At 49.3% G+C, this 18,001-nt stretch overlaps 2 protein-coding genes across 3 annotated transcripts in view; both read left to right on the top strand.

Annotated features, from left to right (window-relative positions):
* The window catches only part of CCDC187 (coiled-coil domain containing 187), a 115,786-nt gene extending 106,786 nt beyond the window's left edge, over positions 1–9,000 (top strand). The window contains exons 29-30 of the mRNA XM_077284416.1: positions 8,562–8,732; positions 8,859–9,000. Of these exons, the coding sequence (XP_077140531.1) occupies positions 8,562–8,732; positions 8,859–8,867 (180 nt within the window). The 3' untranslated portion in view covers positions 8,868–9,000. The remainder of the gene's footprint in view (positions 1–8,561; positions 8,733–8,858) is intronic.
* Positions 9,001–12,035: 3,035 nt separating this feature from the next.
* Positions 12,036–18,001, top strand: part of QSOX2 (quiescin sulfhydryl oxidase 2) — a 33,341-nt gene continuing 27,375 nt past the window's right edge. The window contains exon 1 of one of the 2 annotated variants that reach the window (XM_077284468.1): positions 12,036–12,469. In XM_077284468.1, coding sequence (XP_077140583.1) covers positions 12,367–12,469 — 103 coding nt within the window. In that variant the 5' untranslated portion in view covers positions 12,036–12,366. Of the gene's footprint in view, positions 12,529–18,001 lie in introns of both variants that reach the window. The other variant, XM_077284467.1, reaches the window with a different exon arrangement.

Here is an 18,001-nt window from a genome sequence, read left to right as displayed (position 1 = left end):
TTTTCTCCTTGGCCCAGGTAAGACGCTTCTGGCGTTGTCTATTGGTCATGAGTGGCTTGACACAAGGAATGTGACACTTGTAGCCCAGGTCCTGGATATGTCTGTGTGTGGTGGCTCTTGAAGCAATGACTCCAGCAGCAGTCCACTCCTTGTGAATCTCCCACAAATGTTTGAATGGCCTTTTCTTAACAAACCTTTCAAGGCTGCAGTTATCCCAGTTGCACTCCTCTTACACCTCTATACAGTATAATGCACTCCCCAAAGCAGACTCTATATAGCATAATACACTCCCATAGACCGGTATATAGTATAATGCACTCTGCATAGCCAGACTCTGTTGTATAATGCATCCCACATAGGCAAACTCTATATAGTATAATGCACACCCCATAGGCAGGCTCTATATTGTATAATGCAGCTCATAAAAAATAAATCCAATACTCATTTCTTCCCCGGTAGCTACGCTACTGGCTGCAAGTCCCTTTGGGATATACAGTGGGTACAGAAAGTATTCAGACCCCTTCATATTTTTCGCTCTTTGTTTCATTGCAGCCATTTGGTAAATTTAAAAAGTTCTTTTTTTTCTCATTAATGTACGCTCTGCACCCCATCTTGACTGAAAAAAACAGAAATGTAGAAATTTTTGCAAATTTGATAAAAAAGAAAAACTGAAATATCACATAATAATAATAATAATAATAATAATAATTTTATTTATATAGCGCCAACATATTCCGCAGCGCTTTACAACTTATAGAGGGGACTTGTACAGACAATAGACATTACAGCATAACAGAAATCACAGTTCAAAACAGATACCAGGAGGAATGATGGCCCTGCTCGCAAGCTTACAAACTATGAGGAAAAGGGGAGACACGAGAGGTGGATGGTAACAATTGCTTTAGTGGTCATAAGTCTTCAGACCCTTTGCTCAGACACTCATATTTAAGTCACATGCTGTCCATTTCCTTGTGATCCTCCTTGAGATGGTTCTACTCCTTCATTGGAGGCCAGCTGTGTTTAATTAAACTGATAGGACTTGATTTGGAAAGGCGCACACCTGTCTATATAAGACCTCACAGCTGACAGTGCATCTCAGACCAAATGAGAATCATGAGGTCAAAGGATCTGGCCAGGGAGCTCAGAGACAGTATTGTGGCAAGGCACAGATGTGGCCAAGGTTACAACAGGTTTTCTGCAGTACTCAAGGTTCCTAAGAGCAGTGACCTCATCATCCTTAAATGGAAGAAGTTTGGGATCACCAGAAGTCTTCCTAGACCTGGCCGTCCAGCCAAACTGAGCAATTGCGGCAGAAGAGCCTTGGTGAGAGAGGTAAAGAAGAACCCCAAGAACACTGTGGCAGCCCTCCACCAGTCGGGGCTTTATGGCAGAGTGGCCCGACGGAAGCCTCTCCTCAGTACAAGACATAGGAAAGCCCACATAGAGTTTGCTAAAAAACACATGAAGGACTCCCAGACTATGAGAAACAAGATTCTCTGGTCTGATGAGACGAAGAAAGACCTTTTTGGTGATAATTCTAAGTGGTATGTGTGGAGAAAACCAGGCACTGCTCATCACCTGCCCAATACAATCCCAACAGTGAAACGTGGTGGTGGCAGCATCATGCTATGGGGGTGTTTTTCAGCTGCAGGCACAGGACGACTGGTTGTCATTGTAGGAAACATGAATGCGGTCAGTACAGAGATATCCTGGATGAAAACCTCTTCCAGAGTGCTCTGGACCTCAGACTTCCAACAAGACATTGACCTTAAAGGGAACCTATCACCCCGTTTTTTAAAAATTAGATAAAAATAGTGTGAAATAGGGGCAGAGCTGGGCTTTACATTAGTGCCTTTTTGGTGCCTTTACACCCCCGTTAGGCTGCCGAAATACCTTTGTGAAGTGGCCGTTTTGTCCTGTCACTCAAGTTGGTCAGGTCGGATGGGCGTGGTCACAGCGTTGTTTCTCCCCCAGATCAGGCTCATCATTACGTTGGTGGCGTAGTGGTGTGCGCATGTCCAAAGAGAAGATCCACTGCCCAGGAGATTCAAAACAGCACGGTCTACGCTATTCGCCGTTTACCGGTGGGCGCGGCCATCTTTCTTGTGGCCGCGCGTGCGCAGATGGAGCGCTCTGCTGCCCGGGGCTTCAGGAAAATGGCCGCGGGATTCCGCGCGTGCGCAGATGAAGATCGCGGCGGCCATTTTCCTGAAGCCCCGGGCAGCAGAGCGCTCCATCTGCGCACGCGCGGCCACAAGAAAGATGGCCGCGCCCACCGGTAAACGGTGAATAGCGTAGACCGCGCTGTTTTGAATCTCCTGGGCAGTGGATCTTCTCTTTGGACATGCGCACACCACTACGCCACCAACGTAATGATGAGCCTGATCTGGGGGAGAAACAGCGCTGTGACCACGCCCATCCGACCTGACCAACTTGAGTGACAGCAGAAAACGGCCACTTCACAAAGGTATTTCGGCAGCCTAACGGGGGTGTAAAGGCACCAAAAAGGCACTAATGTAAAGCCCAGCTCTGCCCCTATTTCACACTATTTTTATCTAATCTTTAAAAAACGGGGTGATAGGTTCCCTTTAAGCACACCGCTTCAGAACAACTTTGTGACCATTCTTGACTGGCCCAGCCAGAGCCCTGACCTAAACCCAATTGAGCATCTCTGGAGAGACCTGAAAATGGCTGTCCACCAACATTCACCATCCAACCTGACCATGGCCGTATTTGCCACTAGGCACGTGAGGGCACGTGCCTAGGGCGGGGACAATGCAGGGGGCGGCACCTGAGCAAGGTTTGTTGTTTTTTTTTTGTTTTTTTTAATAAAAGCTGGGTCACCTCCCGATGCGCATATTCATGACCTTAATGAGCGATATCACATGACCGCTCACGCAGGAAGAAGGTGCTGCGCCGGGAGTCGGGACAGAGCCAGGGGGATGAAGGACAGGGGAGGGGGGATGAAGGAGGGATGGTAAGCCGCGCCATTCAAGATGGGAGCGGGGGTGGGGTGGAGAGATGAGCCATGCATACAGGGGGGGGGGGAATATGAGCCATGCATACAGGGGGGGGGGGGAATATGAGCCATGCATACAGAGGGGGGAATATGAGCCATACATACAGGAGGGGTAATATGAGCCATGCATACAGGGGGGGGGAATATGAGCCATGCATACGGGGGGGGTGGGAATATGAGCCATACACACAGGAGGGGGAAATATGAGCCATGCATACAGGAGGGGGAAATATGAGCCATGCATACAGGGGGGGGAGAATATGAGCCATGCATACGGGGGGGAATATGAGCCATACATACAGGAGGGGGAAATATGAGCCATGCATACAGGAGGGGGAAATATGAGCCATGCATACAGGGGGGGGGGGATATGAGCCATGCAAACAGGAGGGGGAATATGAGCCATGCAAACAGGAGGGGGGGAAATATGAGCCAAGCATACAAGAGGGGGAATATGAGCCATGCATACAGGAGGGGGAATATGAGCCATGCATACAGGGAGGGGGGAATATGAGCCATGCATACAGGGGGGGGGGAATATGAGCCATGCATACAGGGGGGGAATATAAGCCATGCATACAGGAGGGGGAATATGAGCCATGCATACAGGGGGGAATATGAGCCATGCATACAGGAGGGGGGTCATTATACAGTATTAAGCATCATGTGGGATCATTATACAGTATGGAGAACTGTGTGTCCATTATACAGTATTGAGCATCATGTGTGGCCAATGGCCATTATACAGTATGGAGCATCATGTGTGGCCGTTATACAGTATGGAGCATCATGTGTGGCCAATGGCCATTATACAGTATGGAGCATCATGTGTGGCCGTTATACAGTATGGAGCATCATGTGTGGCAAATGGCCATTATACAATATGGAGCATCATGTGTGGCCATTATACAGTATTGAGCATCATGTGTGTCCATTATACAGTATGGAGAACTGTGTGTGGCCATTATACAGTATGGAGCATCATGTGTGGTGGCCGTTATACAGTATTGAGCATCATGTGTGGCCATTATACAGTATTGAGCATCATGTGGGGCCATTATACAGTATGGAGCATCATGTGTGGCCATTATACAGTATGGAGCACTGTGGCCATATTTCTTTGTTTATAATTATTGTATATAAAACAGTGTGATCAGCAGTGCTAAATGGGTGTGGTTGGGACGTGGATATGGGTGTGACTAGTTGTGAAATGGGTGTGGTCAGAGGCGTGGCCTAAAGATTGCCGCTGCGCACTACGCGCGCCGCAAACTTTATACCTCCTTCCCTTCTCCAAAAGTTGGGATGTATGGTACCACATTTGCCAGATCATGGCAAGTGCCGCAAATCCCATAGGGAATGAATGAGGCCGAACGCAGTGTTGCCGTAAGTGATCCGTTACGCGGCAGATGCCGAAAAACTGCCCGATCTGCTGCAAAAGGCTACTTTCACATCAGCGATTCTTGCCAAAGTCACTGCCGATAGTGTCATACTCACTAAAGGGGGAGGCAGCACTAAAGTGCCTAGGGCAGCAGAAACTCTAAATACGGCCCTGAACCTGACGGATCTGGAGAGGATCTGCAGGGAAGAATGGCAGAGTATCCCCAAATGCAGGTGTGAAAAGCTTGTTGCAACATTCCCAAGAAGACTCATGGCTGTACTAGCTCAAAAGGTGCTTCTACTCACTACTGAGTAAAGGGTCTGAATACTTATGACCATGTGATATTTCAGTTTTTATTTTTTAATAAATTTGCAAAAATGTCTACATTTCTGTTTTTTTTCAGTAAGATGGGGTGCAGAGTGTACATTAATGAGAAAAAATGAACTTTTTTGAATTTACTTAATGGCTGCAATGAAACAGAGTGAAAAATTTAAAGGGGTCTGAATACTTTCCGTATCCACTGTATTTCTATCAGCTTTTCACATCTAGAGGCTGAAATTGTTGCTTGTGCTCTCCCTCAGTGAAATAGAATGGAGACATCTGTAAACAGCAATTGCCACAGATTCTCAATGGGATTTTGTTCTGGACACTGTCTGGGTCATTCATACACATGAATATGCTTTGATATAAACCCTCTATGGTAGCACTGGCAGTATGCTTAGGGTCCTTGTACTGCTGGAAGGTGAACCTATGTCCCAGTCTGAAGTCTTTTGCAGCCTCTGACTGGTTTTCCTCCAGGATTGCCCTGTATTTAGCTCTATGCATCTTATTAACTCTGACTAGCATCTCTGACCCTGCTTCAGAAAAGCCTACACACAGTATGATGCTGCCACCACCATGTGAGATGGTCGGGATGATGTTTTCAAGGTGATGTATGTTGTTAGTTTTCCGCAACACATAGCATTTCGCATTTAGCCCAAAAGGTTCTACTTTGGTCTCATCTGACCACAACACCTTCTTCCATATCCTTGCTGTGCCCCTATATGACTTTTTGCAACCTGAATATGTGTGGTCTTATAGTTTGCTTTCAAAAGTGACTTACTTCTTGCTGCTCTTCCATAAAGGCCAGATTTGTGGAATGCACAATTAATAGTTGTCCTGTAGACAGATTTTCCCACCTGGGCTGTGGATCTCTGCAGCTCTTTTGCAGAGTGACAATGGGCCTCTTGGCTGCTTCTCTAAGGCTACTTTCACACTAGCGTCGGGCTCGGCCCGTCGCCGTGCGTTGGGCCGAGGTCCCCGACGCTAGCGTTGTTCCCGCCGCACAACGGGGGCAGCGGATGCATTTTTCCCACGCATCCGCTGCCCCATTGTGAGGTGCGGGGAAGTGCGGGGAGGTGGGGGCGGAGTTCCGGCCGCGCATGCGCGGTCGGAAAAAGCGGACCGTCGGGAGCAAAAAACGTTACATGTAAGGTTTTTTTTTCCCGACAGTCCGCTACCACACGCCCAAGCGTCGCAAAACGGACGCGACGTTTGGCAATGCGTCGCAAATGCGTCGCTAATGCGTCGCTAATGTTAGTCTATGACGAAAAAACGCATCCAGCAAGAACTTTTGCTGGATGCGTATTTTCGGCAAAACAACGCATTTGCGACGTATTGCAGTTAACGCTAGTGTGAAACTAGCCTAATTAGTGCTCTCCTTGCTTGGGATGTCATTTTAGGTGGACGTCCATGTCTTGGTAGGTTTGCAGTTGTGCCCTACTCCTTCCATTTTTGGATGATGGATTGAACAGTGCTCTGTGACATGTTCAGAGCTTGAGCTATTTTCTATAACCTACCCCTGCTTTACTCTTCTCCACAACTTTATCCCTGACCTGTCTGGTGTGCTCCTTGATTCTAATGATCCTGTTTGATCCCTAATGTTCTCACAAACCTTCACAGAACAGCTGAAGTTATACAGAGGATAAATTACACACAGGCTGACACAATTTATGTGACTTATGTTGGCGATTGGTCACTCAGGATTTTTTTTTAGGTATTAGACTACAGTAGGATGAATACAGATACACGTGACAATTTTTAGATTTATATTTTTAAAATAAATAGAAATCAATGTGTTATTACTTTTCCTCTTCACAGATGCTTGCTACTTTGTGTTTGTACATCTCATATAAAATCACAACGCAGTGGTTAGCACAGCAGCCTTGCAGCGCTGGAGTCCTGGGTTCAAATCCCACCAAGGACAACATCTGCAAAGATACAGGCAAAGAAACGGAGCAAGAACATCCACAGCAACATGTTTTTAAAATTAAAAAAGTATAAAGTTTATTCAATAATTACAACATAGTAACATCAATATTACAACTGTAATGAGTGCTAAATGCACTCTGCAGACACAGAGAGGCAACAATAGAGGGGAAATGAAGATAGCCACACACAGGGGGGGAAAAAACGCATACAATTGTGCCCCTTCACCCCCATGAAGCACTGGGACGCTCAGCTCACAATAACAATCACCTATAGGGTCCTTCCGGTATCCCCTTATGAATATAACACAGAGTTATGGAGCACAAGTGTGCGCCATACTCAATAAAGCTTACCCATTGTAGTTGCTTCAACCGGGTTCCCCCTCCTGGTGTGGCACACCAGGAGGGGGAACCCGGTTGAAGCAACTACAATGGGTAAGCTTTATTGAGTATGGCGCACACTTGTGCTCCATAACTCTGTGTTATATTCATAAGGGGATACCGGAAGGACCCTATAGGTGATTGTTATTGTGAGCTGAGCGTCCCAGTGCTTCATGGGGGTGAAGGGGCACAATTGTATGCGTTTTTTCCCCCCCTGTGTGTGGCTATCATCATTTCCCCTCTATTGTTGCCTCTCTGTGTCTGCAGAGTGCATTTAGCACTCATTACAGTTGTAATATTGATGTTACTATGTTGTAATTATTGAATAAACTTTATACTTTTTTAATTTTAAAAACATGTTGCTGTGGATGTTCTTGCTCCGTTTCTTTGCCTGTATCTTTGTTGGGAGCTATCCTGTGTGGTCTACGCCCGTGGGGCGGGTAGAGGGAGCTGAGTTTGTGTGCTCCCCAATACTACTTCTAGTGGTGCTTCAGTATTCTTTAATTAAAACATCTGCAAAGAGTTTGTATGTTCTCCCCGTGTTTGCGTGGGTTTCCTCCGGGTACTCCGGTTTCCTCCCACATTCCAAAGACATACTGATAGGGAGTTTAGATTGTGAGCCCCAACGGGGACAGCGATGATAATGTGTGCAACCTGTAAAGCGCTGCGGAATATGTTAGCGCTATATAAAAATAAAGATTATTATTATTAATAAAAATACATTTAAATTTGTGGGTGTAACGTGAAAAAATGTGGAAAATTTCATGGGGTATGAATACTTTTCCAAGGCACTGTATGTGTGTGTGTGTGTGTGTGTGTGTGTGTGTGTGTGTGTGTGTGTGTGTGTGTGTGTGTGTGTGTGTGTGTGTGTGTGTGTGTGTGTGTGTGTGTGTGGATATCTTCACCAGCACAGAGTATTTCAGCAGACGAGTTAGCAGATTTTGTAGCAGCCGGTGATGGGAATTGATACAAAAAAATCACAATCTGAAACATAAATAGTGAAACAAGCGTGTTCTCAGCAGCACAGAGTATTTCAGATCAGTGACTAATGCGACATAATGTGAATTCTGTATGGGATACAGCTGGGATTTTCTGCGCTGTAATGAGACGGTGCAGCAGCTGCTCCTGTGTGAGATTTTGCATACGCCGGTGCTTGGGCTTCTCCACTCCAGGGCAAGTTGCCTTGCATGTTCCTGACTTGTGTACATTGGCTCAGTCTTTAAGGAAAGAGCGATATTTAGAGATTTCTTTTCCAAATTGAAATTTGCAGTAGGCAAACAAATTAATTTGCTTAAGAATGTACAAGATGACTGAGAAGAGGAACCGACCGAAAACACTGAGCGCCATTGTTCCTACCGATCTGGAAAGCGAAGTGAAGCAGAATCTGCAAACAATTGTATTTACAGAGGGATCGGTGCTCTCTGATGTATTTTACTCCATTCTCCATGAACTAACAGAGTGTTCCATTTCCAGGAGGAATTACTGAGGAAGGGCAAAAGATAGATCGATCTGATATTATCTTGTATCTTTTCTCCAGAAGGCCGGGGGACATCACACTTTACTGTGTGGACACAGAACTTCAGCATTAATGAACTTTCCTGATGGGACCTTTGAAGATCTGATGAAGGCGTCACTCCTAGTGATGGGGGACACTGCCTCTACTGGCGCTCATTACTGGCCGGCGCCTGGAGGAGACTTTGCCTTCCAGGTATGTGCGCCTTGTGGGTCACCACTGATAGCACCACTGGGTGGCGCTATTTATGAAAAATAATAAAATCATTTTTTTGTCTATTTGATTAATCCTGGAGATGCCCATTAATTTTTCTTTCATCAGATGATCTGAGGAGAGCTGACTTCCCATAACTGGAGAACAGGATGGAGGAGATGTTGTTTGGACCAGTCCACATCTGATATTTCTGACGTGTGCTCTGTGTTGTGTGCTTTCTTTTTCTCTTTTGCACCTCAATTATAATCGTTGTTTAGACTCTCATTTAAAGGAGTTGTGCAAGAATGGAAAAACGTGTCTGCTTTCTTACAAAAACAGTGCCATCCCTGACTACTGGTTGTGCCTGGTATTGCAATTCAGCCTCGTTGAAGGCGAGATGCAGTACCAGACATAATACATGGACAGTTGTGGCCTTCTAATTTTAATTGATTTTATGTTTGAGTTTGTTACAATATTTATTTCTTGTGTTTTGTACATTTTTGTATTTTAATAAACACATTTTTCGAATTTTTCTCGTTGATTTGTAATGAGAACGTCACATTCGTTGTGACAATAAGAAACACATCACAATATTTTTATGTAACATGAATGGCAAAAAAAATACTACATCCATGATTATTTACAGCAATGCTGTTACCTGGGTGCTCCATGGGGGGAGCTGTCACCAGGCGCATTAAAACTTCAGTTTTGGGGTTTCTGGTGGGGAAAGGGTCAGGGCATTTATTTTTTGCAAAAATGGAAAGGTCCATAAAATAGTCTAGAATGACACCCCGCTGGACTCCGGGGACCCTGACGGCAACCCGCTGGACTCCGGGGGTTGCCCTGACGGCAACCCGCTGGATTCCGGGGACCCTGTCGGCAACCCGCTGGACTCCGGGGACCCTGACGACAACCAGCTGGTCTCCGGGGACCCTGACGGCAACCGCTGGTCTCCGGGGACCCTGACAGCAACCCGCTGGACTCCGGGGACCCTGTCGGCAACCCGCTGGACTCCGGGGACCCTGATGGCAACCGCTGGTCTCCGGGGACCCTGACGGCAACCTGCTGGACTCCGAGGACCCTGATGGCAACCCGCTGGACTCTGGGGCCCTGACGGCAACCCGCTGGACTCTGGGGGCTCTGACGGCAACCCGCTGGACTCCGGGGACCCTGGCGGCAACCCGCTGGACTCTGGGGGCTCTGACGGCAACCCGCTGGACTCTGGGGGCCTTGACGGCAACCCGCTGGAATCCGAGGACCCTGATGGCAACCCGCTGGACTCTGGGGGCCCTGACGGCAACCCGCTGGACTCTGGGGGCCCTGACGGCAACCTGCTGGACTCCGAGGAACTTGACAGCAACCCGCTGGACTCTGGGGGCCCTGACGGCAACCCGCTGGACTAAGGTACCCCTGGATAGTTGTGAATATAGCACTAAACCAATGGCCTCCAGGGACAGAGGCCTTAGATACCATATTGGAGAACTCTGGGTTCACAGTCTTTATGATCTCTGTATATAATGTCCCTTCTGTCCTCATTTTGGAATCTTCTGACCATCGTTGTACATAATCGCTGCCCCCTCCATAGAGGCCCCAATCTCCTCACCTAGAGAATTAGGATGGCGTTTATTGGCTCCGCTATGACAAACCTTTTAAATGCCACCAAATTTCCACCCACCCAAAGGGTCTGAAGGCTTCAATAGAACGAGCCGCACTTTCCCCTATGTAATCCCAGGAAACGGCAACTAGTAAGCAGAAAGATCTGAGGCCACTGCCCGTCCTACGGGGGCTTCACTGTAGAGATTACAGGTCTGATCCCTCCTTGACTTTGCTTTGACTGGCAGAAAATCTGATTGATCCGTCTCGATGCCCTTGGAGGGGCGGCCATGGTGGCCGGACCACCCTTCCCAGGAAATGATGGCTGATCCAGAATAGGATTAGAACAAAATTATCCACAATGGTGTTCTGATTTATGTCAGGGAGGTATCCCAATATCCACCCGTGTGTATATTACTATGGTACCTGGAGGGTGCGGAGGCCAAAAACTGATCACAAGTATATGGGTCCTGCAACGTCACTCCCAACAAATTCAATGGGGGCTGAGCTGCAATTACCGAGACGGTCTCCAAACAGATCTAATGGGGCGATCCATTATATGGTGAGACACTTGGGGGTTCCCGTTATACAGTGGCTCTGCAGGGGGGTTCTCGGTATACTGCGAGTCTGCAGGGGGGGTTTCTGGTATACGGCAGCTCTGTAGGGTGATTTCTGGTGTACGGCGGCTCTGTAGGGGGATTTCTGGTGTATGGCGGCTCTGTAGGGGGATTTCTGGTGTACGAGGGCTCTGTAAGGGGGATTTCTGGTGTACGGCGGCTCTGTAGGGGGATTTCTGGTGTATGGCGGCTCTGTAGGGGGATTTCTGGTGTACGAGGGCTCTGTAAGGGGGATTTCTGGTGTACGGCGGCTCTGTAAGGGGGATTTCTGGTGTACGGCGGCTCTGTAGGGGGATTTCTGTATACGGCGGCTCTGTAGGGGGATTTCTGGTGTACGGCGGCTCTGTAGGGGGATTTCTGGTGTACGGCGGCTCTGTAGGGGGATTTCTGGTGTACGGCGGCTCTGTAGGGGGATTTCTGGTGTACGGCGGCTCTGTAGGGGGATTTCTGGTGTACGGCGGCTCTGTAGGGGGATTTCTGGTGTACGGCGGCTCTGTAGGGGGATTTTCGGTACATAGATCAAGCGCCGGGGTTGTTCCCGGTATACGGCGGCTCTGCAGGGGGTGTTCCCGGAATACGGCGGCTCTGCAGGGGGTGTTCCCGGTATACGGCGGCTCTGCAGGGGGTGTTCCCAGTATACGGTGCATCAGGCCCTGGGGCGTTCCTGGGATACGGCGGCTCTGCAGGGGGCGTTCCCGGTATATTATGGTGTGTCTGGTTGGGTCAGCACAAAATGCTGCAATGGTTGTCAGAGCATCGCAGCTATAAAGGTGTGGAGACCCACAGAGTATCGCAGCTGAAGGGATGTCCTGTAGTCTATTGAGCATGAACTCTTAAAGCTTCTATCACATAGATATAGGTAGTGGCAGCCCTGTAATCCGACATTTAATGATCTGGCACCAGATTATTTCTGCTGTAAGAACCACGTGTACTTTACTGCCTGCTGTAGACTTGGAAGAGCAGGGCGTGGTCTGCTAATGGCGAGTCTCCGCTCCATATGGAGTCCACGCCCATATCAATAGCTGAGTACGTGTAGGGCGTGGTCTGCTGATGGACAGTTTTCGCCCCATTATGGAGTCCACGCCCATATCAATAGGTGAGTACGTGTAGGGCGTGGTCTGCTGATGGACAGTCTTCGCCCCATTATGGAGTCCACGCCCATATCAATAGGTGAGTACGTGACGAGGCGTGGTCTGCTGATGGACGAACCTCCGCCTTTCCCTCAGGAGGCCGTGACTGAGCGTGGTCCTGATTCTGGGCTCTCCGCCTCTTTTCCCGCCCCTTCCATGGGTTTCCAGTGTATGACGTCACGGGGTGAGAGGTCGGCTGCACGGTAGCGATGGCCGGCTGTTCCGGGATGCCGCGGGCGGCGCTGCAGATTCTCCTGGTCGGGGCCGTGCTGCTGCTGGCTGCGGAGAAGACGCTGTATGGACCGCAGGATGCTGGCATCGCCATACTGGCGCGGAGATCAGTGCCCGGAGCCCTGTACAACTCCTCGTCTGCCTGGCTGCTGGAGTTCTACTCCTCCTGGTGCGGGCATTGCATCAACTACGCCCCCACCTGGCGGGACCTGGGCGCTGATGTGCAGGGTGAGAGCGGAGGGGGATGTAGCGTCCACTGGTGGAGGGGGATGTAGCGTCCACTGGTGGAGGAGGAGGGGGATGTAGCGTCCACTGGTGGAGGAGGAGGGGGATGTAGCGTCCACTGGTGGAGGAGGAGGGGGATGTATCGTCCACTGGTGGAGGAGGAGGGATATGTAGCATCCATTGGTGGAGGAGGAGGGATATGTAGCGTCCACTGCTGGAGGAGGAGGGGGATGTAGCGTCCACTGGTGGAGGAGGAGGGGGATGTATCGTCCACTGGTGGAGGAGGAGGGGGATGTAGCATCCACTGGTGGAGGAGGAGGGGGATGTAGTGTCCACTGCTGGAGGAGGAGGGGGATGTATCGTCCACTGGTGGAGGAGGAGGGATATGTAGCATCCACTGGTGGAGGCGGAGGGATATGTAGCGTCCACTGGTGGAGGAGGAGGGATATGTAGCGTCCACTGGTGGAGGAGGAGGGGGATGTAGCGTCCACTGGTGGAGGAGGAGGGGGATGTATCGTCCACTGGTGGAGGAGGAGGGGCGTGTAGCATCCACAGGTGGAGGAGGAGGGATATGTAGCGTCCACTGGTGGAGGGGGATGTATCGTCCACTGGTGGAGGAGGAGGGGGATGTTTCGTCCACTGGTGGAGGTGGAGGGGTATGTAGCTTCCACTGGTGGAGGAGGAGGGATATGTATCGTCCACTGGTGGAGGAGGAGGGGGATGTAGCGTCCACTGGTGGAGGAGGAGGGATATGTAGCGTCTACTGGTGGAGGAGGAGGGATATGTAGCGTCTACTGGTGGAGGAGGAGGGATATGTAGCGTCTACTGGTGGAGGAGGAGGGATATGTAGCGTCCACTGGTGGAGGAGGAGGGATATGTAGCGTCCACTGGTGGAGGAGGAGGGATATGTAGCGTCCACTGGTGGAGGAGGAGGGAGATGTAGCTTCCAGTGGTGTAGGAAGAGGGGAATATATCGTCCACTGGTGGAGGGGGATGTATCATCCATTGGTGGAGGAGAGGGATGTAGCGTCCACTGGTGGAGGAGGAGGGGGATGTATCATCCACTGGTGGAGGGGGATGTATCGTCCACTGGTGCAGCAGAAGGGGACTGTATTGTCTACTGATGGAGGGGGATGTATCGTCCACTGGTGGAGGAGGAGGGGGATGTATCGTCCACTGGTGGAGGAGGAGGGGGATGTATCGTCCACTGGTGGAGGAGGGGGATGTAGCATACACTGGTGGAAGAGGGGGATGTAGCATACACTGGTGGAGGAGGGGGATGTAGCATACACTGGTGGAGGAGGGGGATGTAGCATACACTGGTGGAGGAGGGGGATGTAGCATACACTGGTGGAGGAGGGGGATGTAGCGTACACTGGTGGAGGAGGGGGATGTAGCGTACACTGGTGGAGGAGGGGGATGTAGCGTCCACTGATGGAGGAGGAGGGGGATGTAGCGTCCACTGGTGGAGGAGGGGGATGTAGCATACACTGGTGGAGGAGGGGGATGTAGCATACACTGGTGGAGGAGGGGGATGTAGCGTCCACTGATGGAGGAGGAGGGGGATGTAGCTTTCAGTGGTGAAGGAAGAGGGGATGTAGCATCCACTGGTGGAGGGAGGAGAAGGGGAGTGTAGCATCTTCTGTGCCACTTGGAACATGTATGTTATACGGACCCCCCATATACTGATATGTGCCACGTGACCTGTGTACAATATACGGTGCCCGCTGTATACTGATATGTGCCACGTGGGCTATGTACAATATATTGTGCCCGCTTTATACTGATTAGAGCCACGTGGGCTGTGTACAATATACGCTGCCCGCTGTATACTGATATGTGGGCTGTGTACAATATACGGTGCCTGCTGTATACGGATATGTGCCACGTGGGCTGTGTACAATATACGGTGCCCGCTGTATACTGATATGTGCCATGTGACCTGTGTACAATATACGGTGCCCGCTGTATACTGATATGTGCCATGTGGGCTGTGCACAATCTACGGTGCCCGCTGTATACTGATATGTGCCATGTGGGCTGTGCACAATATACGGTGCCCGCTGTATACTGATTTGTGCCACGTGACCGGTGTTCAATATACTGTGCCCGCTGTATGCGGATATGTGCCACGTGGGCTGTGTACAATATACGGTGCCCGCTGTATACTGATTTGTGCCACGTGACTGGTGTTCAATATATTGTGCCCGCTGTATACTGATTTGTGCCACGTGGGCTGTGTTCAATATACTGTGCCCGCTGTATGCGGATATGTGCCACGTGGGCTGTGTACAATATACGGTGCCCGCTGTATACTGATTTGTGCCACGTGTGTATGGTATACTGTGTACGTGCTTTGTGTTCAGTTATTTCTTTGTCAGAGCTGATAAACTCGAAAAACCAGGCGATGCGTCAGTGTAACCTCAGGTCCTGGTGTTTCCCTTTGTTGCCACGTTTGGTGCCTTCATCTCCTCTTTTGTGGTGGTCCTTGGAGAAAATGCCATAATCTGGCTGTGATGGGGGCACATACCCTTCTGTGACAAGTCCTGACCAATACTCAAAGGGGCATTCCCCTCCCGTATAGTGATGCCAGGGTGTGCCATCACTTTCCACTATGGCTTGTTCCCTGCAGAGCTGCGCTCCTCGTCGCTCTCCGCATGGCTGTGGGTCGGGAGCTCCTCTGGGACTTCTTGCTCCTTGTATTAATGGCACAGAAAGTCTGCGAGGCGGTGGACCGACCTACTGAGTGCGCCGAGAGTAGGAGATAAGTGTCTGTCAGTCTCTTGAAGCCCCCAGAGTATATGGATGGATCTGGTAGATGTGATTGCAGACCTCTCCCCACAGTGCCAAAGGGGTCGACCTTCTTCACTCAGTCCTGTCCTTCTACATATAAATGGTGGTCCGACTTTCCTGGCTGCGACCGATCAGAGGGTCATTGACTAATTTCCCTGTAAATCTGCACCGTTGTGGGGCTGAGGGACGTGGCGTCCCTGTCACCTTGTGTATCCCGGCTCTATCACCTGCTGCTTGCGCTTCACATTGGGTGCCGGTTTCCTTTCTGCTTGGAGGCTGCTCTTTTTTTTTCTAATCCCTCATTAACGCACCCTGTCATTAGAGAAATAATGGCATGTGGTAAGCCGCCACACACTTCTACCTGCCAAGAGGAGATTCCAGCGTTACTGGGAAATGGCTGCATCGAGCAACGTAGGATACATTTATGATGTGAAGCTGTGGCCACTAGGGGGCGTTCACTGCAGCTGAGATAGGACGATCGGGCATATTGGAGCTCAGTGTGTCCAATCCTCTGTTCTTACAGATCAGCAGCCATCAAAGGTTTCCTGCAGTCGCAGTACTCCCCTTTCCCTATTGAGAACACATGGAAGTTTCCAATTAACCCCATCTTGTTCCGTTACGCCACAGTGTGGATCAGGCTCAGAACTGACATCCCTGTTGTCACATCCCTTTAAGTTCTCCATGTCTGGGGTTAGTGTCATGGAGGGAGGAGGGGGTTGTAGTTTACTTTCATATTTCTTCAACTCCCTTTGTAGCCATTGTGTGAAGTTGACCCTGTGTTATAGTGGGCAGGTGGCGGCAGCGTTGTACAGCTGGCACCTGCCACCCATCAGCCTTGATCTCAGTTAGCTCCGATCACGGCTGTCTAACTACTTAAATGCCCTTGTTAGTCACTGACCGCAGCATTTAAGTCGCGCAGTCACAGTGGCGAGTCCATTTGAGCCCCCATATCTGTCCTGTAACGGGCCCCTGTTGCTGCCATCTTGGATCTCCTCCAAAGCCCAATCTATGGTTTGGATTCATAGCCAGTGACTCTGGCTATATACAGCTATGACTATGGCTATATACGGCTATGACTCTGGCTATATACAGCTCTGACTCTGGCTATATACAGCTCTGACTCTGGCTATATACAGCTCTGACTCTGGCTATATACAGCTCTGACTCTGGCTATATACAGCTCTGACTGGCTATATACAGCTCTGACTCTGGCTATATACAGCTCTGACTCTGGCTATATACAGCTCTGACTGGCTATATACAGCTCTGACTCTGGCTATATACAGCTCTGACTCTGGCTATATACAGCTCTGACTCTGGCTATATACAGCTCTGACTCTGGCTATATACAGCTCTGACTCTGGCTATATACAGCTCTGACTCTGGCTATATACAGCTCTGACTGGCTATATACAGCTCTGACTCTGGCTATATACAGGTCCTTCTCAAAAAATTAGCATATAGTGTTAAATTTCATTATTTACCATAATGTAATGATTACAATTAAACTTTCATATACTATAGATTCATTATCCACCAACTGAAATTTGTCAGGTCTTTTATTGTTTTAATACTGATGATTTTGGCATACAACTCCTGATAACCCAAAAAACCTGTCTCAATAAATTAGCATATCAAGAAAAGGTTCTCTAAATGACCTATTACCCTAATCTTCTGAATCAACTAATTAACTCTAAACACATGCAAAAGATACCTGAGGCTTTTAAAAACTCCCTGCCTGGTTCATTACTCAAAACCCCCATCATGGGTAAGACTAGCGACCTGACAGATGTCAAGAAGGCCATCATTGACACCCTCAAGCAAGAGGGTAAGACCCAGAAAGAAATTTCTCAACAAATAGGCTGTTCCCAGAGTGCTGTATCAAGGCACCTCAATGGTAAGTCTGTTGGAAGGAAACAATGTGGCAGAAAACGCTGTACAACGAGAAGAGGTGACCGGACCCTGAGGAAGATTGTGGAGAAGGACCGATTCCAGACCTTGGGGAACCTGAGGAAGCAGTGGACTGAGTCTGGTGTGGAAACATCCAGAGCCACCGTGCACAGGCGTGTGCAGGAAATGGGCTACAGGTGCCGCATTCCCCAGGTAAAGCCACTTTTGAACCATAAACAGCGGCAGAAGCGCCTGACCTGGGCTACAGAGAAGCAGCACTGGACTGTTGCTAAGTGGTCCCAAGTACTTTTTTCTGATGAAAGCAAATTTTGCATGTCATTCGTAAATCAAGGTGCCAGAGTCTGGAGGAAGACTGGGGAGAAGGAAATGCCAAAATGCCTGAAGTCCAGTGTCAAGTACCCACAGTCAGTGATGGTGTGGGGTGCCATGTCAGCTGCTGGTGTTGGTCCACTGTGTTTCATCAAGGGCAGGGTCAATGCAGCTAGATATCAGGAGATTTTGGAGCACTTCATGCTTCCATCGGCTGAAATGCTTTATGGAGATGAAGATTTCATTTTTCAGCACGACCTGGCACCTGCTCACAGTGCCAAAACCACTGGTAAATGGTTTACTGACCATGGTATTACTGTGCTCAATTGGCCAGCCAACTCTCCTGACCTGAACCCCATAGAGAATCTGTGGGATATTGTGAAGAGAAAGTTGAGAGACGCAAGACCCAACACTCTGGATGAGCTTAAGGCCGCTATTGAAGCATCCTGGGCCTCCATAACAT

This window comes from Ranitomeya variabilis, chromosome 2, assembly GCF_051348905.1.
Source record: "Ranitomeya variabilis isolate aRanVar5 chromosome 2, aRanVar5.hap1, whole genome shotgun sequence".
NCBI lineage: Eukaryota > Metazoa > Chordata > Amphibia > Anura > Dendrobatidae > Ranitomeya > Ranitomeya variabilis.
The sequence above is the reverse complement of the archived record's forward strand: the minus strand, read 5'-3'. Positions and strand labels throughout refer to the sequence as shown.